General features: G+C 39.7%; 3 protein-coding genes across 8 annotated transcripts; 1 reads left to right on the top strand and 2 right to left on the bottom strand.

Moving 5' to 3' along the window:
• Positions 1-3193: 3193 nt before the first annotated feature.
• Positions 3194-11187, top strand: LOC117948990. Of its 2 annotated transcripts, none has more exons than XM_034878961.1 (16): positions 3194-3455; positions 4223-4345; positions 4448-4662; positions 5567-5623; positions 5711-5803; positions 5910-5996; positions 6087-6197; positions 6638-6808; positions 7297-7387; positions 7476-7582; positions 7694-7894; positions 8019-8150; positions 8378-8456; positions 8550-8737; positions 8841-8861; positions 9577-11187. In XM_034878961.1, the coding sequence occupies exons 2-16, from the start codon at positions 4255-4257 to the stop codon at positions 10579-10581; spliced, it is 2649 nt and encodes an 882-aa protein (XP_034734852.1). In that variant the 5' UTR covers positions 3194-3455; positions 4223-4254; the 3' UTR covers positions 10582-11187. The 2 variants fall into 2 exon arrangements, with proteins under 2 accessions (XP_034734852.1, XP_034734851.1); XM_034878960.1 differs by having other exon boundaries at positions 3254-3455; positions 4219-4345.
• A 982-nt stretch (positions 11188-12169) lies between these two features.
• Positions 12170-16370, bottom strand: calub (calumenin b). The gene is made up of 7 exons (XM_034878037.1): positions 16130-16370; positions 14843-15090; positions 14464-14657; positions 14177-14343; positions 14024-14084; positions 13644-13843; positions 12170-13281 (listed from the first exon to the last, which is right to left on the bottom strand). The coding sequence occupies exons 2-7, from the start codon at positions 15061-15063 to the stop codon at positions 13177-13179; spliced, it is 948 nt and encodes a 315-aa protein (XP_034733928.1). The 5' UTR covers positions 15064-15090; positions 16130-16370; the 3' UTR covers positions 12170-13176.
• A 78-nt stretch (positions 16371-16448) lies between these two features.
• Positions 16449-19221, bottom strand: gtf3c6 (general transcription factor IIIC, polypeptide 6, alpha). Of its 5 annotated transcripts, none has more exons than XR_004657439.1 (7): positions 19029-19221; positions 18509-18589; positions 18325-18388; positions 17816-17860; positions 17618-17725; positions 17172-17394; positions 16449-17125 (listed from the first exon to the last, which is right to left on the bottom strand). XR_004657439.1 is itself a non-coding variant. In XM_034878038.1 (6 exons), exons 1-6 carry the CDS (start codon positions 19050-19052, stop codon positions 17264-17266), a joined length of 453 nt encoding a protein of 150 aa, XP_034733929.1. In that variant the 5' UTR covers positions 19053-19221; the 3' UTR covers positions 16710-17263. The 5 variants fall into 5 exon arrangements, 3 of the variants coding, with proteins under 3 accessions (XP_034733929.1, XP_034733930.1, XP_034733931.1); XR_004657440.1 differs by having other exon boundaries at positions 16710-17125; positions 17172-17391; positions 19029-19220; XM_034878038.1 differs by having other exon boundaries at positions 16710-17394.
• Between the last annotated feature and the right edge of the window lie 1215 nt (positions 19222-20436).

Genomic DNA, 20436 nt, shown 5'->3' with positions numbered 1-20436 from the left:
TGTGTGTGTGTGTGTGTGTGTGTGTATGTGTGTGTGTGTGTGTCTGTGTACAGAGAGAGACAGAGAGAGACAGAGGGTGACAGGAAGACAGAGGAGACAGAGGGAGGGTGTAAACACAAGTAGTCATGTTTCCCTGCTTTTGTATCAGTCCCAGTGTGAATCCCACAGTGACAAGCAATAGCTCTAAGACCAGGCAAACAGACAGTTCTACAAAGAAAGACATGCCTCTCCGTCTTGATGAAGTCATTTTAAAGTGATGACAGGACACCCAGGTGTTTCCTAATGCATGCAGCCGGGGGGATAGGCACTTCACGTTGTTTTCTATACAGATTGAGATGCAGGCTCAAAGGAGAAACAATTTTAAACACATGATTTTAACTGAGGTCTTCCCACACTTAGTCCACTTACCAAACCTTATCCGTGAATCATGCCAATTAGTCTGTAATAATCACTATTAAAAGTTTTCCCACAGGACTTTTTCAGCATACACTCAATTCCTCTGGATGGTATTTCACTTCCAGGCCGAGAGGGCTGATTGAAGACAGTGATAAAGCAGTATAGACTCGAAGAATGCAGCAAATGTTTGTTCAGGGATTTAGTTTTTAATGTAGAATCAAGCTTCATGAAGGAGGCCATTTACTAGTAAATTGTCTTTCAGAGGAACACTAACAGGAACATAATGTTGCTCTCAAACCCACTTCGTAGCCAGTGGGCCTCCTCTTGAGTGGACTAAGGTTGGGTCGATGTGCAGGACAAATTGAGCAACTTAGAACAAGATAAAGACATCTACAGCCATAGAAGAGGCGCTGTGAGGCTGCGGGCACATTAGTGCTTTGAGCTGAAACCTAAGCATGCTAACATGCTTACAACAACATGTGTAATATTTACCATGTTCAGTCAAAAAAAGTCAGGGGATCACCCAAGTTATTAGGATTCATCCTCTGGGCACCATGAATGTCTGTTTAAAATCAATCACCCGTCAAATAGTTTTTTGTTTTTTTTACTTTACCAAAGTTGTGGACTTAAAATGGAAAACAATACCATCTTTAGAGCCTTGACATTCGACATACTGATTTTGTGAGATTTCACAACATTAATGCAACATTTCTTAACATATCAGTGTTTCATTATTCAATTTATCTACTTGGTATTGCTACTGGATATTTGAGAGGTAATGCAATCTTTGCTTTCTGGCCATTCAAATATTTACATGTTCAAACGCATAATTACACTCAAATTACACAAAATGCACTGAAAAATGTTTGTGTGACGGTGTGAGAGTTTGATATGTCCACATATGTGTCTACATATGTTACATCATCTGAGTATAAACAGCAAAGCCTGAGTTAGGGTAGTTGTCGCTAAGCTGTCGTGAGCAGGTGTAAACACTCAAGTTGAGTCCGAGATGAGGTGGTTAAGATTGGATATTTATTGTTCGCTCCAAGCAAGGCCGATGAGGGAAAACAGTGATACAAATCTTAATTAACTTAAGAAAAGCAAAAAAAAACTACTTTCATGAAAATAAAGAAAACTAACGTGAGGGCCAAGACGATCACATGTAAAAACAGTTTCCTTTTGACCTTTAAACAAGTCGTTACTGAGGGCATCCAACAGACTTGGTATTCCTCAAGCTCTCCATCTCAAGCAAATGCAACTGTCCGTCTATATAGGCCTGAAGCCCCCTCAAATTGGGACATACCAACACTACAATGCAGGGGGGGCTCAGGTGACTAGACAGTAAAGAAGGCTCCATACAGCCAGAATGAATGCATCTGTTAAACAAGAAATTTTCAGAATATCATATACATGATTCACATTACCAATTTGAGGTTAGGTTAACAGATGATTTAAACATTGTGATCATTAACAGAGCATATGAACACGCTAAAAAAAACTAAAATAGGTGGTGCATTGCTAAAATGACGACAGCCATGCGCATCACAGTTAGACTTCAAATTACTCCTGCTGCAATCAATTTGTCTAAAGTGAGATGTCTTTCTTCAGTAGAATTAATTAATTAAGGAACAGTCCTTGCCAAAAGTTCAGCTAAGTTTCTAATGATTGCCATTTTAGGTAACGTCATGACAAGAAAAAGCAAAACACACACAACAATCCAACTATATTCTATCAACCATTCCCTATCTTTACTTCAACCACATCTCTGCTGATATCCAGTGGTCATGTCCAATCACAGCAATATAATACAACCTCAACAAGTCTGTTTATCTATGTCCATCTATTTAGCTATTGTTCATCTTATTACGTCAACATAAAAAACTTTAAAAAAAAACTGTGCAAAAAGGGCAGTGATTGTTTCATCCTCTGAATTCAGAATTTCCTCTGAATTCTGAACTCCAAATGCTACTTGAAATACCATCTTTAAACCTAAAAATATGACCTGAGAAGTGCTTTTTCTCTGTACTCTCTCTCTCTCTCTCTCTCAGAGACACACTGTGAAGTAGTTACTTTCCCCTTAGGCAAACATTACACTTCTACTCCTACTGTTTCTCTGACAATAGAAACCACTGACAAGTCTGCTCTAACCAAAACATTTCTGCAAACTATATCACAGAAGCCCTAAAGATATGTTCAGACTAGACACACTCCTTTGACTGTGTGTGTGTGTGTGTGTGTGTGTGTGTGTGTGTGTGTGTGTGTGTGTGTGTGCGTGTGTGTGAGTGTGCGTGCGTGCGTGTGTGTGCCCATGCATGCTAAGACAAGTGTGAGAAGGGATGTCAGTTAATCTTCAGAAGGTGAACAGCCAATGCTTGATAGGTAATCCCTTGTCAGGCCCATTAGTTGTCACATGTCCCTAATTCTTTAAATCCAACAGACACAAGCCTTGTAGCTGAAGTAAACCCTCATACTCTTTTAGCAAGATCCAGCCTAAACAATACACTGACATATATCTATGTACTTATGTATGTTTCGAGCTTCCAAGACCTAATTTACTAAGGACAAGACATTTCCTGTTATGCTTTGTAATAAAGCAACTACAGCTTGAAGTAGAACTGACTGGACAAGCTGACCGTTCAATTTTGATCACATGACAAAATGGCTTTGTCTTTGTACCAGACAAATCTCTTAATTTCACTTGTGACCCTGGTCTCTGATCTCACCGGCGGCGTCTTGCCATCTCCAATCTGGTTGGCTCAGTCTTTGTCTCGGTCGAGGTAAACTCCGCCCTCAGGCAATAGCCTCTGAGCTGAAGTGGATCCCAGGATACACACCATAAGGTGCAAATCAGCTTTTTAATGTGTGTGGGGGGGTCAGTGTGTGTGTGGCCGGTGGTATCTATTGTTGTATTTATTGTTTTGTCCTAAAAGCCTCAGTTTGCATTTTAAGTGTCACTTTCTGGCTTTTCAGGGCTTTGGGAATCAGAAATGCTGCTTTCATCACAAGTCAGGAGGATATGGAGACTGACAGAGAAGCTGCAAAGGATTTGACAACCACAGGTCAGTCCGCTAAACAACAGCATAGGCAACATGTGTTCATATCAATGATATGAGTTTTGTGTGTTTATTTTCCTCACATTTGCAGCAGAGTTACTGTTAGGATGTGACCCCAAATCCCATTAAGCCCCCTAACCCCATTCAAACACTTACACAAACAAACACGCCAATGCACCCAGCGACTCACAAGAGCATGATAGACATTGAGCCACATACCTTAATTTACCTTAAAATATATCTGAAGTTGAATTTTGTGCTGAAAATATTTGGCTAAGTTTCTGATATACTGACGGACATACTTCTAAAAAGATTCATTGTAACTCCATAACTCATATCGCTGCGTGTAGGAAATGCAACCTTTAAAACCCCACAGATAAAGGAAGAATATAAATCAGAGGGTAGTATTTCCAGGCCAGAGAGAAACATGAAGAGAAGAAGAATAGCGGGATGCTATTCTGCTGGTTGGCTCTCTCAGACAAGGGAAAGCCAGGCAGAAACACACTTTAAGGGGATTTGAAGGAATTATAGGACAGAACAGAGTGTGTGTGTGTGTGTGTGTGTGTGTGTGTGTGTGTATGTATGGGCACACGCGATGCTTTATTAATACATTAGGAGAGGGTCTTAACCTAACAATGCTTCTTAAGACGTGTTGTCATCAAGACACAGAAGAAAGCTGAGCCTAGCCCATTCATTCATTCATACTGCAGAAGTGAAAGGATGACCATGTTTAGCTAATCATGTTTGTTATTCCTCTCTCTTTACTTAGAAAGAACTGATCCCTGAGGCCTGACTGAGCCCAGGAATGGCCCTCACTGAACTTGAATGGAGTGTGTTTCAGGCCAGGGCTCTAGTCTGCTCACTGTTGGTCGTCCTGTGTCTGCACACAGCCACAGGTACAGCCACGTCACATTTGAACCCACCAGAGTTTGACGTGTTGGATTGAACTTGAATTTCTTACAGTTTCTTACACCTGGCACATGTTTGCCTTGACACAGGAATGTCAGGGTGGGGTGGCTGTTTGGATGGTCAGGATGTATATGCGACAATCAGAGAAAACAGCCACTCAGGAGAAGTTGTTGCTGAACTCATGGCTGAGACCACAACGGAGGGGGTTAACTGGAGCCTGGCTGGAAAGGATGCTGATTGGTTCTTCTTGGAGGGAAGAAGCATCCGGCTGAAATCATCAGCTGACAAGGTCCTTGACTTTGAGGTAACTGATACAGGACTCGGGACATGCCCTCTTAAACACTGATCTGAGTGTTGGAGCTTTCTTATAATCTGAAAGATGTGAACATAATGCAAGGATTAGAGATTTCATGTGTGCAATTCCATTTCGCTGAATCTGTAGGAATGCTTGGTAAACTGTGGGGCTGCAATGAGGAAGTTGTGTCTAAGTTTAGAGCAAACTATCAGGGATGAACCGTGTAGCCTTGTTCTTGGACCGAACACAATCTCTGTTGCCGTCATCCTCTTCCCAGCCAGCTGATTTACATCATGGCAGCCATTAAAGGGTCAACCAGATTAGCATTCTCTCTGTCTCTCTCTCTCTCTCTTTCTGTCTCTCAACTGATCTACTTCTGTTATTCTATCCTTAAAAAGAAAACATTAGTGCAGCTATTTAGTTTCAACATTACATCTTTATCAAGTATACTGAACTTTGAATAACCATACGTACAATTCACTTATTAAACACACCAAGTGTATATAAAGTGTGTTATGAGGCCTTTTATTTCTATACGTTTTGGTATACATTCATGATTGATTAATGATCAACATCAAATGAGAGAAGCTGCATGTTACATTATTATATTTTTTAGGCACTTAGTTAAACATTTCTAGAGTAGGCCAATGTGATAGTGCACAACGATTACAAAAGTCTATAAAGACTGGGTTCTTTTTTGGAAACAGATTAAACATATTTGTACCTTATCTCTTTAAAAAATGGAATTGAGCATTATTAATTGAATGTTTTCCTGAGTCAATTTCTTGGCAATAGCCTGTTCACAAAGTTATCCTGTTGGTTATCATGATTAAGGATTTGTGTTGAAATAGTTGATCATATTGAATGAAGGTCTTCTTTGTATCTTCACATGTTTTGTTCCCACATCTCTCAGACTCAGGGTCCTGTTCTAATGGCTGACTTGTCATGTTATGAGGATGACACACTTCAGGTACCCATTTCTCCATTCATCTTGGCCATAAAGCTTCAGTGTGTCATCCTAAATTCAAACCTCTGTGTCTTTCTTATGTTGTTGTAGAGTGTGTACAGGATCATGGTGGAGATTCTCAATGAGAATGATAATTCCCCTGTGTTTGCAGAAGACACCGTGCAGTCTCTCATTATCAGCGAGGTATGGCACACTCACAAACACATGCACACATACACATACTTCATCCATACAAGAACAAAGTGCTAACGTGTTTCTCCACTTGAATTTCTATCGGTGTTTTTTACAGCTAACTCCAGTGAACACTGTGGTGTTAACTATCCAGGCCACAGATGCAGATAACGACAAGATCATTTACTCTATTGACCAGGCATCCGTGAGTTCCACTCTTTAACTCTTTACAAAAGAAAAAAAAAAAACGTCCACAAAAAGCACCCTTATAAATGTGTTTGTGTGTGTCCCGCAGCCTGATGCAGAATACTTCAAGATTGATCTGCCCAACAGCGGAGAGGTGATCCTGTCCAAGTCTCTTGACTATGAGACCAAAACCCTGCTTAACATCATCATCCATGCCTCTGTGAGCAATAACCATTACATTTCTAACTGTTTTAGTGTAAATTTATCCACAAATTTATCTTATTAAATCTGTTTCTGTCATCCTTCCCAAGAAAAAAAAGTAAATATTTGATTCCCTGGTGCTCTTTACGATTACTAAAGCCATATTAGCACAAAACCTCATATTATAGAATGGCTTTATTGCCATTGCACATTGTACAAAGACACTTGCTCTGCATCTCTGAAACGGTACATTAAATATTCAACAGATACTCGCACGATCAAATACGCCACATACACACATACATGCACATGCCGTACAGAAAACAATAATAACAATAAAAGGAAGATGAAAATAAGCAATAAAGAGAGAGGGGAGCTAATGCACTTATGTGTTTTTACATTAAACTTCCAGACCAGGGTTATATCCTCTAAAGAAATCTTGACTTGTCATTATCTCAGGAAATGAGCACTGCTGAGCGCTTTAATACCAGCAGCAACATCACCATCACCGTCCTGGATGGAGACGACCAGTACCCACAGTTCCTGCCTTGCATGCTACTTTTTCAGGATGAGAATAGTCACATCTGCACCAGCCCTGTGTACACAGTCAAAGTCACAGAGGGGGAAGAGGTCAGTTGCTAAACCCTCCCCACATCAGATCACAAACATATTCCTAGTGACAGTGTAGGAAATTATTTTTGTGGCAACTTTCACTGTCCAAAAAGTCAGGGTATTTACGAAATGTTGGGGGCACTTTAAAAAACAATGAACTTGTGCATAAAGCGGCTGTTTTTAAATGTGAAATGAGTGAGTGTGAGTTTATGTTATAGACAGAATTTTTATTATTAGCCTATATTGGCAAATATATATATATACATAGATATATATATGTACTATACACTATATATGTTTCAAAATCTTGGGGCAATTTTTCTCACTCAATCACATATTTTAGGGACATTCTGAGATGGGGCAATGCCCTTTGCCCCACCCAACAATGAGTAGTGTTTTATTGTAATGGTCATTAATAATGTCCATATATTATCCATTGACTTGCTCTTGCTAAACTTACTCACACAACCAAGAAGTAGGACTGACATTTGTGTGACATGTTGCAGGACATTGTGTTGGACTTCTCTCCTGGTCCCATTCATGCAGTGGATGGAGACAGAGGCCTCAACTCTTCGCTCAGCTACGCCATTCTCTCAGGTACCCTACATCAACGCAAGTTAGCATTTATTCAAATGTGCTGTGCTTACATCTGCAACTACAGTAACTATGTTTGTGTTCATTCTAGGAGACGATGATGGGCGTTTCCTGATGGACGCAGAAACAGGGGAGGTGAAACTTATTCGGGGGGTTGGAGACGGTCTCACAACTCCGGAGCTGCATCTGCAGGTCATGGTAAGGCTCAATGTTTGCGGTAGGCTTGAAAAACACCCACTCCACACTTTAATTACTCTCAATACCAATCTCACTGATCTGTTTTTTTTATCTCTCTTTGTCTTCACCCAGGCATATCAGGACGACGACCCTAGAAAATATTCTGTTGCTACAGTGTTGGTCAGAGTTCTGGCTGTGAACAAGTTTTATCCCCAGTTTGACAGGCTTGAATATCAAGGCTTTGTAACTGCCGGAAGTAGCCCCGCCTCTGTGGTCTATACCTATGGTAGCAAAGCGCTGATGTTACATGTACAAGATCAAGACTTTACCCATGTATGCACTACGCTTTACTCAACACACAAGCCATATACAATCACAGATCAAAAATTCTCAAAGCAGTTCTGTGTGTGATTTACATTGTCACCTACCAACCTCCTTTTACTCCACAAATTGACAGGGTTTCAATCCCATGATCCACTTCACCTTCAGTCCTACATCCAATCACACAGACGTCTACCAAATCACACAGGAGGGTCTTCTGATCGCTAGGACCGATAAACTTAAAGCAAAACAGAAACACATTTTAAAGGTGAGACTCAATAAAAACCTTTTGTTATTGTTTGATTTTTTTTTCATTCAATTTGATTGACAAGACGAAACCAGGGATTTTTCACATCGTAGGTCACAACAAAACAACATTATATAAGCTTACGTTTGGTATCCCTTTTTTCTGTTTAAGTGTTTAGAAAGACTTCCTATGTAGCATAAAAGCAATAAAATGGCGATGATGTGATAAAAAGTGAAAATACTTTGCAGGTAAGGGCTATAGACCAGGACTCAGGGGATGCCACCTTTGCTACTGTATTGGTGGAGGTGTTATTTGAAGGACAATCAAGTAAGGACACACTTTTACACACACTGGCATTCACGACTGATGAGTCTGCAGACTGAAACAATGTATCTGTGTGTCTGTCTGTGTACACTGCAGTCCCTAATAGTCCACTGGGAGATAATCCAATAAGCTGCACTGTGGGCAAAGCGTTGTTTCTGAGCATGGTGTTCATGACTGCACTTGGATGTATCCTGTCTATGGTGATGTGGCTGAAGAAGAAACACAAAGGAAAGAAGGACCCACTGCAGAGAGGCTGTGTGGCCCAGGGCAAACACCCCAATGTGGTGAGATTTTTAAACTCTGTCATTCAGAAATAAAGTCACCAAAATTTGTTGGTCAGTAAATTTAAATTTCTAAAATATTTTCTACTGCATATTCTCCCTTCAGAGCTTACGGTGGTTCCAACTGGTGAGTATTTCGTCTACTATCGAAGCTAATATTCATCTTTTTATAATAATCAACATTTGTTGTCCTATATTTCCTGTCCTTGATAAACTCTGTACAGTCCACTAGTCATGATCTCCATTTCACAAGTACTAATAGCTTCCTAATTAGCCCATGTCGGAACTGTCCAAATTCTACTGAAATTAAGTCAGTTCATACACAGTTTGACAAAACAGTCTCCCTACAAGGTCCCATTTATTAGCTGTTTCTGATGCTTTCGACCACATCTCCTGGCCTTCATCAATGGAGGGAGTTTCTCAGTTGTCATGGAGATGATTCAGTTCTTGTAACCTGACCTAAGTATGGAATATCACATGACAACAACTAAACCATCTTCATAACAACTGAGCAACTCTATCCGCTGATAAAGGCCACAAGATGTGCGTGGTTGAAAGCAACAAGTAAGTTGGACTTTGTTTTGAGGATTTTCTCACCAAACAGTTTTTAGGTCCAATATACCTTTAAGCTCAGCATCATACAGACATACTGTAAGTGTGGAAAGTAAATTACTAACATTGTAATTAATAACTCACTCCCACTCATTACAAGGTTAGACTGCCTAGTTGATTGAAGGCTTGGCAATTTCGACACATGTCACACTAAACCGGGATCATTCACTCCCCTTTACTCTGCGATACAATAGTGGTTGACTTTTTTTTGGACTGTTGTTGCTCTCCAGGTCGGTCACAATAGCCGCATGACAAACATGGAGGAAGCACCATACAACAATGAAGAATATGGAAACTGCAATCCTTCCTTCAGCTTCTCAGACAATCCTGGGATCTGCACCCACCAAAACCTCCCCCCCTGCCGGGGACCCCTTCCACCCAGAACAACCGCTGCACCCGACACCAGCTTCATCCCCAATGAAACTGTGCCTAGCCCTGTGATCTTCAATAATAATGTTTCTGCACCAATCAAAATCTCCTCCATTTCTCAGCCAGCCACAGTGAAGATGAGCCCCGTACGTATGGTTCAAAATGCTGCTCCACCCAAAGAAAAACCTGACTCACCAACTGATTCATTCCTTGACCATACTGAGGCACAACCTGACATCAGTCCTAGCCTTGGATCTCCTAGTGAGACTGACACTCCACCATTCACCTGTCTTGATTTTCAAACTTCAGAAACAACCATCAATGATGACCCTGCTGACCCTGTCACCAGCCCCTCCTCTCAATCAAGTATTCCATGCAGTCATACCCGAATTTCCTCAGCAGAAATCGACAAACCCTTCCGCAAACCTCGTGTGAAGACACCCCCATATTCACCCCTACTGCCCTCACCCCCACCCACCCCAGAGCATTTGTCTTTGAAGGCCACACTTGTACTTATAGATACTTCTCCTCTGGATACACCTCCAGTAACACCACAGCAAACATCTATGACCCAAAGCACAGAGCTAGACCAACCATCTACATCACTGGACCAAACAGAGCAATCAGAGCTGCCGGGTGGGGCTGCAGACACCGAAAGTCCATCTGGGGACAGGAGGCCCTCAACAAACTCAGGAAATGAGCAGGACGGCCGAAGGGACGGGGGTGTGGATGATGACGGTTTTCTGGGTGATGAAGATGCAGACAAGAACAATGAGGATGAGGAGGATTTAGAGTCAGACGAAGAAGAGCTGCTGAGGGTGATGGCTCGTTGTAATCCCATGTTTATCACATTTACTACTAAGTGATGTCACTATAATATTGTGTGAACTGAGAATGATTGGGCAGACGTTGAGAAGGTAAACTGAAGATGGATGATAGACGCCAGATACGTCATCGAGCAAGAAAGAAATACTACAGTGTGGTTCTGCTGTGCTGTAGGAACTTATGAGGCAAAGGCAGAATACTTATTTATATGTAAACATAGACATTTACACAATTAGAACACATTTTGTTAAACTGTGTATATGAAAGGAATGAGGAACCTTAAATACACCATCCAGTTAAAAAAACACTCTTTTAAATCAAACTTGTCCGTATAATTTATGAAGAGATTCATCAAGAATACATCATTAACTGCAAAGTTAGTATAAGTAGAACAGCCTGAATGAATCAAAAACATTGTCTGTGAATGTCTACAAATTGTGAGATTTTGTGCTTTTTTTTTTAAAGGTAAGTGTACTTGAAATGAAAACTGTTGCACTTCAATCTATGAGATTAAAGTTCCGTGCAGGCAGAATATCTGACCACTGTCATCGCATAAATTTGTTTAATAGCTGCGGAGTACGACTGTATGTTTAAGCCTCTTACATAGTGTACCTCTTTTATATAATTGTTTTGTTATGCCTTCTCTACAAGCTGCCTCAGTTTTTTTTTCTTTCAACATGAGTAAATTTATTTTACTCTTTATTTTTTATTTTTTATTTTTTTTTATTACACTTTATTTTTATTATGGAAAATCAGAAAGGAAAAGCTGCCGAAAATAAAGGTTCATCAAACCTTATTTGGTTAAACTAAAAAAAAGATAAAGTATGTCTGACGCAGATGCTAAATGACTAACAAAAAGCTCCTTCAAGCATCATGTCTTTGATATGTAGAAAATAGACCAGCACTGCAGATGTATTCAGTTGTGATACTGTAGATGGAAATAGCCAATGTTTGATTTATTATGGGGAGATTAAGTGGCACATGATTCTCCTGAAACAGATGGTGAGAGGAAAATGGTCTGGAACAACAACAATCCAGAGATCAATGGATCAACAGCCCGAAGACAAGCAGAAAACCAACATTCACTAAAAAGACAAAAAAACTGGGAAAAACAGGGATTGTCGTTCAACACAGGCAAATTTCAACTCTCACATTTACTACATAAGATCATTTTAAAAGTAGTTATTGTTTTTAGGGTGACAGAGAAACATGTGTATTGGTCTGTTTTGCTTTCCACAGAAAAAAAACGGAGAATAGCTTGGCTACAGAATGGGATTTAAAACCCTAGCACGTGTAATACCAACTGATACTATTAAAAATACCTGATACTGTGACTTTAAGTGAAAAAATACAGCACGCTAAAAGCTCAAATTTCATTTGTTTTTATTGAGACATTCTTCTCAATCACAAAAACTGGACCTGATTGTTAGAGTGCTCAGTTTGCCGACCAACAACTTATTTACAGTAAAGTCACTAGTGAAAGGGTGGTCGCTGCAGTGAGCCTGTAAAAAAACATTATAGTATACCATAAAAACTCTCAGTGGTTATAAATGGTTGAATTGATAATACAAGCATAACAAACATATTTAGAAGGGGGACGTGTTTGAAACAAAAGAGCTTTCTTTTTTAATACGGCTTAAAAAAAAAAAACAGGACAAAGGTTTTGGCTTGACACACAAATTAGTTTGTTCAGCTGAAATCAACAAAAACATTTAAAAAAAAAAAAAGGGAAAAATAAGTAATTAAGAATACAAGTAATATATGTACACACAGATTCACACGCACACACTATTGAGGTGATGAGAAAAAAAAAAAAGAAAGGAGGCAGCTTGGAGGACAAAGCATCCATCAGTCATTAAATCAGAAATTATTGATTCCTTCAACTAACACACAACCTGCCCTTATGCGGGACCCACGGCTTGTGTTAACATGGATGCTTTGGGGACCGGTATAGCAAACACAGCGTGGTCCCACTGATTTGACTGTATTGCACTAGTCCAAATAGTATTTATCGTCACTGGAATTTAATATTTACTCCTTGTTCCAAAAACCCTATACTCCAGCATTATGATCAATAAAGACATGAAAACAAAGCACAAGTGAATCAGAAACTACTTTTCAGTTTGGGGCCTGATTACATGATTAGACAAGAGGAGTAGAACAAATTCTGTAGTACAACAAAACTAGCTAGACATCGGCTTAACTCTTCACAGTCCAGTGCATTGCAAAAAGAAATGTAACGACAAAGTACTCTGAATACCACAAACTTAAACTTGTTCTTTTTAGGGTTTCATAACAAAACATGGCTATTTCTTAAAATTATTCTTTCAAAACAAATGATTATCTAACACTGTTTGTTCTTTTCCTGATCTAGAAAATGGGAAGAGTGGTGTGTGGAAGCAGAGCAAAGGCTGACAGTGTATCCCAACCTTACACACAACTGAGCATAAAGACACACGGTTAGTGTGTAATGTTAGTGTGTGTGTGTAAATTGGGACACTTTCAACAAATCAAATAAATTACTGTCCGAGGCGTTGGATTAGGTGAGCTCATCTCGTTTTTAAATACTCCAACGACAGTCGGAGGACTAAGGCGGTACAACAAATGAACACAGAGTCTTTGGAGGCAGGGGGATGTTAGAACTCGTCGTGTCGAGTCAGAGCCTCTCCGAAGTCAGTCGCCTGGCTGCCCACGAACAGGTCGTACTTATCCACGATTTCTGCTTTAGTCAGGCGGCCATCCTGATGGAGGGAGAATAACACATGATAAACCTTGTATTTGTGTCAGTACAAAAAGACCATTCAGAAAATGAACATGGAGGTACTTGTTGTCATTAGGAGTTACCATAGGTATTTGGTATGTCTTGTGTGATTTGCACTTGTGTCACTGGGTGCAAACAATAAGATATTTTCTCATCTTAGTTACAAAATAAACAAATCCCAAAGTGCTACAGACATGACTGAGATGAAAGCCTGTATCTTGCATTTATCATGCTTTGTTAAGATCCCCATTTGCAATGTATTAAACTGACTGTGACAAACAAAATGTCAACAACAAAAAAAACGATGAAACTTGAAATAATTTACAGTTCTACAGTACGTACTTTGTCTGTATCTGACTCATAGACCAGATGCTTGGCCTCGGCATCAGCATGGTCGTAGTCACTGGGCAAGATCCAGTCTCTGGTCTCCTCCTTGTCCATCTTTCCGTCTTTGTTTTTGTCTCTGAATTCAGTAAATTGTTCCTTCTCTGTCTTCACCCACTCAGGTTCTGTGGAGTCTCCCTCCTGGCTGTACATGTCACCTTCAGCAAAGAAAGATGGCATTGATGATGTTGCAAATGCTCATTTCATAGGGGCTCCTCAAAACACTGACCAATACCTTAACTTTGTATTATTTATTTGCGTTGGTTTTCCACCAAAAGCAACCCAAAATGATGTGGTACAAATTGATGATGCTTATATGACAATGGGCTAGAACTTACCTATGTACTCGTCTAAGTCTATTAAACCATCTCCATTTTTGTCAATGTCTTCCATAGTTTCCTATAGTTAGAGGAGAGATCACAGGGCAGTGAGAAGGGATTTTAAATAGTGTTAGTGTCATCATTTACCACCTGTGTATCACCGTCACTCACCAGCACTACAATGTCTTTCATGTGGTCGTACTCCTCTGGGTGAAGGAAGGCTGTAAACTCCTCCTTGTTGGCTTTCATGTCATTGTCTTGGTCGGCCATTTTGAATCTCCTCTCATCGCGATTCATCATCTGCCTGTAACTGAAGCCATCATCGGGGTCGGGATCATCTGCAAGTCAGAGGTCACAACTTTGTATAGAGTGTTCATGTGTGGCAAAGTAAATGTGTGCCCCATGCAGTACACAGGTGATACGTCAAGTATAAAAAAGAAGATTGCCTGCAGTCATACCAAGAATGTATCCGTATGTGGCGTTCTTGTACTCCTCCCAGGACACAACCTCATCCCCATTGAGGTCATGACTCTTCCACTGTCGATCCACATCATCATAGATCCACCTCTTCTGAGCGTGCTTGATCCACTTCTTCATCTCCTCAGCTGTCACATAGCCATCCTTATCCTCATCTATACGTTCAACCAACATGCTGTGGATAAACAAAAGAAATTTGGCAGCCAAATAGTTTGTTCCCTTATATCATCCAGGTGGTGTGCCTCCTCAGATGTACTTGACTGCTCCTCCAGGAAAAACTAGGTCATTACCACAGGGACTTCTTATTTTCTCAGTATTATAAGAACCAATTTGAACAGTCTCTCTGACATGCATTCTTACCCGAGCCTCTCCTTGCTCTCCTCTGGTGTGAGCTGATCAAAGGTCTTTGCCTCCTCTTGTCCCAGAAAGGCTTCATGGTCATAGTCAAAGTTCTCCACATCATCATGCTCTCGGTTGCTGAGGGGTTCATCGTGGTGAACACGCTCCTTCTTCTCTGTGGGTTTGCTGGTGGCGTAAACCACACAGAGAGCAAAGCACATTACAAGTGGCCGCAGCTCCATCCTGAGTATGTGCAAACGCTGTTTGAACTAGGGGTAAAAAGAAGACACCAGGATGCTGTGGTTATTGCTCAAACAGTGCATTCTAATTAAAACATTCTATTGCAGGTCTATCTTAGTTTATCATGCACTTTTCAGTACTTCTTAACCCTGTGCATACAAGTTGAAAGTGCATGACTCCGTGCAAGCAAATGTGAGAGGGTAATTGTTGGCTAATATGTTCTAGCTGACGCAACCCCTTATTTGTCCCACCTTATTTGTCCCACCCTCTGGTATGCTGTAGAAGTTCACATGCCATTAGTGTATTAACACCAGCTCAACAATTCTGAAAAATATTATCATTCATGTGCAACAATGTATGCATCATTAAACTAACATTTCAAAATTTTAAATCTATCATTAGGTACAACTAGCATAGCTAAAACCAATACAGTATAATACAACTGCCCTGCAATGTAAGCCTACATTCATAACAGAATGTTATGGTAAACGCTATGTCTAAGTTTGATTGTTGAGAGTGATTCACAAGAAAATATTCAAAAAAAAAAAACCCTGCTAGCAATCTAAGTGGTTATAAATAGACTGTAACGATAATGTTACTATGACAGCAGGAAATTGAATGCAGTATTTAGAAAGGAAATATTATTTTTTGACTATTTAAAAATCTCTCCCTTGCCACTCTCAATGTAACTTGAAGACGTCCATCGCTAACGTGGCTGCTTTCGTGTGACACAGCACAGTATCTGCAGTCTCACTTTGGCACGTCGCAACAGCTTAGCAAAATCTTGCCATCGTTTTTGTATAACGAGTCAGTAGCAACAGTTTGAGACCGTTATTTGCAATTAATAAGCTACCGTTACCATCCGAAATCAAAGGTAGGGGACTAACATTCGACTGGCTAACCTAGCGTACCGTTAGTTTTACCTGCTGAGCTGCAATTTCACTTGTCCAATGAAAGCAAATAAGCAACTATGTAATATTCGTATTGCGTATTTCTAAACACCAGCTATATGAGACACATTTCAGTTACTTTTTGTATTTTAAACCACAATTTATTAAGAGAACTCACCGGTGTCTTGAGGGAACTTCTTCGATGGAGTATTAGATCCGCCCCCTCGGAAACACACCCTTGCACTTCCTGTGCTAAAACGCCATCCGACCAATCAGGCGTTGAGAAGGCGAGTGCGATGTCGCTCGCTCACTGGTCCACTTTAAGGGAGCATCGGTGATTGGATTGGCCGAGAACCGCCACGTCCTCAAAGTCAACAAAACTTCGCTCATTCATAATACAATCGTTACACTATATGTGACAGGTAAGCTCCAAGAAAGCAGCCCCAAACTAGAACTTTTTAGCTTATTATTCAAATGACCAAAAGGCAAACACCATAAACTACAGTAGAATTGTATTTACAGTCTTAAAAGCTAAAACCCAAAAAGGTTGCCTTATTGACAGCCTTTTGCTCTGTAACCGAATGCCAAATCTACATCTCTGGTGGAAATTCCACAAAAGCAAAACATCAACAACAAAAACAACACAATAAGACTGAGGCCTCTCAAAAAAATAAATAAGCCTTTATTTGTGTTGGCTTTAACATAGCAAATCAAAGTACATTTATCATAAAACAGACAAAAAGGGACTTTTTATTTTAAAGTCAGGTACTCCTCATTCACTTCTTTCAATGTATAAATGACTTACTATAACCCTGCAGCTAAAGCAGATTTATCACCCTCTGCTGGTTAAACAGCATAATGATTAATCAGAGAAAACAAAAACTGATGATTTCATAAAAGCACAATGAAAGGACTTCCTGCTGCTAACCTGAGGTCTCCGGCCACATTTCCGTGACTGACCTTCCCAAGACCCTTCGTATGTGGAAAAAAAGGATTTAAATGGTAATTTATACAAGACTGTTTTCCCTTTAGGTGTCATTTAGCCATATTTTGTTGCACATCAAATATGAAATTCACTTATTTTGAGGTCTGGTAAAGAAGACCAGACCAGACACAATACATGTACACAAAAAGGATGGCGATACAATGTTTTCATTAACACTGACACTTCCCTCCTGTTATTGCTGAACTGTATAAATTCAACTGTCTTTAAATTGTCTGTTTCAGACATGGAGTCCCCTACAGCCTTGCAAATGCTGGCGTGTCTCTGCACTTGTATAGGGAGGTCATAATATGCCAAGGCCTGCATTTCTCAGCCCACTGCTGAGTCTTCCAATTCTGTGTTGCCCATATCGTCTTCTGTCTCTCCCTGTTGGTTGGCATTTTCGTCTTCATCGGACCGATAAGTTGGGTTCATCTGTTCACCACTATCACCACTTCCTGCTGGGACAACACAAAAAGGCCATATACAGATTTTTAACAATGTTGTGAAAAGTGGATTATTTGTAAAGCTGTATAATATTAAGAGAGTTGGATCAGGCTACTCCTATACATCAACATTGTGTAAGAATGGGTTTCACAAGACACAAGTTAAATTAACTGTAGGAGACGAGACAGATCACAATAGTTTTTTTGTAACATGGGGAGTGTAGCTTTTCTTGCTGACCTGTGCTGGTTTCTCCGTCTTTCTTCTCAACGAGGAAGATTCGTTGCATCATCAGTTTCTTCACAGTGTGGCACATGTACTTGAGCTCTGGAACACTGTCTGCTTTTCCTGCAGACATGTGTCAAAATCATGATTGACAATAAGTGAAAGAAAGAAAAAAAATGTATACAAACATTAAAAATATTTTGAGAACCTTACCTTTCTGTGGTCCCTCCTCGAACAGCACACATGTTCCCAAGGCATCTTACAGGAGGCAAGGACAGCAAGTCAAATGTATGTTTAATATCCTTTGTATGATAAAATATATTATAGCAGTTCATGGAGGCCTTTTGTGCTGGTAAAAATAGTCAGCAGCCTTATGACTAACCCTGTTTATTAAAACAAATATGCTTCTCTTTCCATATATTCTATTGCAAAATGAGGTATTAGTAACGTTCTTGACTATGATAATCAGAGTTGAGGGTGCAGTTGGGCCATTCGTTATTACTGAAACCACAAAAGTCAATCACTGGCAGTGATAACAGCATTTCAGGTTAGAAAACAACTCTTTGGAGGTGGTGTAAAGGGACATGTTTCCAACATGACCACTTATTTTTAGAAGAGAGAAAGGAGCAGGAAAGAGCAACTTGTTTTAACAGCAGGCACAAGTAAGTTAAGCTACACCATAGTCTGTATGCATTTCTTTAGATTGTTAGCTGCGATCTTACCTTCATATTCTCCTGCAAACACATATTGTCCAACCTGCATCATGGGCTTCTCGCTGTCAATGTCCTAGAACACATGGACAAAAGCTATTTAGTAACTGCTGCTAGGGACCAGCTACTGATGTAATGCGTGATGGCCAGGCTTCTTCTCTTTCTTTACCACAAAGCATTACTTTCCGATACTCACAAGAATCTTGCATGTGCCCCGACACTTGGACAGGAAGTCATTGTTGATTATACCAGAGAGCTCCACCACAACAAGCTGCTCCTAAAAAGCAAAAAGGCAAAATGAGGGATAGTAGGCCAACACGACACTCCCGACAAATAATACGTAATTTAGATTTTTCAACAGTCAAAACAGCATAGAGAAGAAAACATAAAATAAAGTAATTACAATTTAGTTAACTATTTACATTGCCAGGGGTCTTACACATATTTGGACCAGATAAAGAAGACCTCAGAGAGTCCTCCACACGTAGTTTCACTCTATAACCCAAACCAATATTTAGCGGGGAAGTTTTTCCCCGAAACTCTTACTCGGAAGGTTAAAGTTAACATAATGGCGAAATTAAACCAGCTGTAGTCCTCTTCATCCCATTAGGACACCTCCCGAGGCTAACGTTAACTAACGATAACATGCTAGCCACATGAAGCTAATGTTGCTACGCTGTAAGCGCTAGTAACGTGACGCCGATGGTATTTCTTACCTCCTCTTCCCATTCATCTTCCATGTTGAAAGTCCTGGAATAAAGATGAATGATGGCAATTAACGTAAATACAATATCCTACGGGTTTACATCACATACAGAAATCGTCCATCATTTTTGTGTGTTTTTTTTACAACATCCGCGAATGTACGGTGCCCGTGAAGCCATATGTGGTTTTTTTTCTTCCCTCCTGCTTGGCATACATTCAGTTACAGGCCCCGAACAACGAGGGGCGCTGGTGCTCAGTTCTTTTGTGGCATCATGTATTTTTGCAAAGCCATTTAAATTGAACTGTAAATAGAATAAATAACTATTAAATCTCCTTCCCTCCGACCCACCCTATCTATCTATCTATCTATCTATCTATCTATCTATCTATCTATCTATCTATCTATCTATCTATCTGTCTGTCTATCTATCTGTCTGTCTGTCTGTCTGTCTGTCTGTCTGTCTGTCTGTCTGTCTGTCTATCTATCTATCTATCTATCTATCTATCTATCTATCTATCTTTCTTTATATCCATCTGTCTGTCTTTTCTACTTATGGTTGAGTATGATTTGATCTAAATATTGGCTACCTGTAGGTACACTCATCCACATCTAACATTAATGTTATTAATGTTCTCCTGCAGGAGGCCATGGCGGAGGTGATGAGATGAGATGAGATGAAATGAGACGGTACACTTTATTGATCCCCAAGGAGAAATTCATCTTTCTAAAGGCAGAGCCAACAAAAACAAGCTCACACATCAAACATATCCAAAACAAAAAATCCAGACGGGAAGTACAACAAATTCCTAATCAAAGTGCATAATAAGTAAAAAAAAAAAAAATCTGTTTTGTTTGTCAGGATTGCATTCATTGAACATGAATTTGGAGGTCTTTGTAACAGGCATGAGGTAGGCCGGTGCCTGAGCAAATTCCTGATACACACACAAACAGGAGTCTTTAATTACAAATGTATTTCTATCATTATGTTAGTGGGTAAAGTGTAAAATTATGAAATCTTATGGACATGTAATCTTATTTATGAGCTAAAGACGTTTTGTGATTCATTAACACCGTTTTTATCAGTTGTTAAGGGGTAGGAAATTCTCTAGTATTTCATTTGTTAAATGCCCTTTGATTTTGGCAAACAACATAGGCCTATGTTTATTTTTAATCAAACACTTGTTGTATTGCAGTTTTTGGTGAGCAAAGTTTAAAACAGGATTCTTCACCAATATAATAATAAAGCCCATAGGATGAAAGGTGAAATTTTTTAAACTTATTTATCATTCAGTTGTCTTGATTTAATTTTTATATTTTTCAACTTAAAATACTTGACTAGACGTAATGTATATTGTTATGTACATGTATATTTTATATGTAATTAAACATTTGTTTAAATGTATATAATTTGCTTATAT

This window comes from Etheostoma cragini, chromosome 8 (genome assembly GCF_013103735.1).
Source record: "Etheostoma cragini isolate CJK2018 chromosome 8, CSU_Ecrag_1.0, whole genome shotgun sequence".
NCBI classification, from domain to species: Eukaryota; Metazoa; Chordata; class Actinopteri; order Perciformes; family Percidae; genus Etheostoma; species Etheostoma cragini.
Note: the sequence above shows the minus strand (reverse complement) of the source record. Positions and strands in the feature narration are given on the sequence as shown.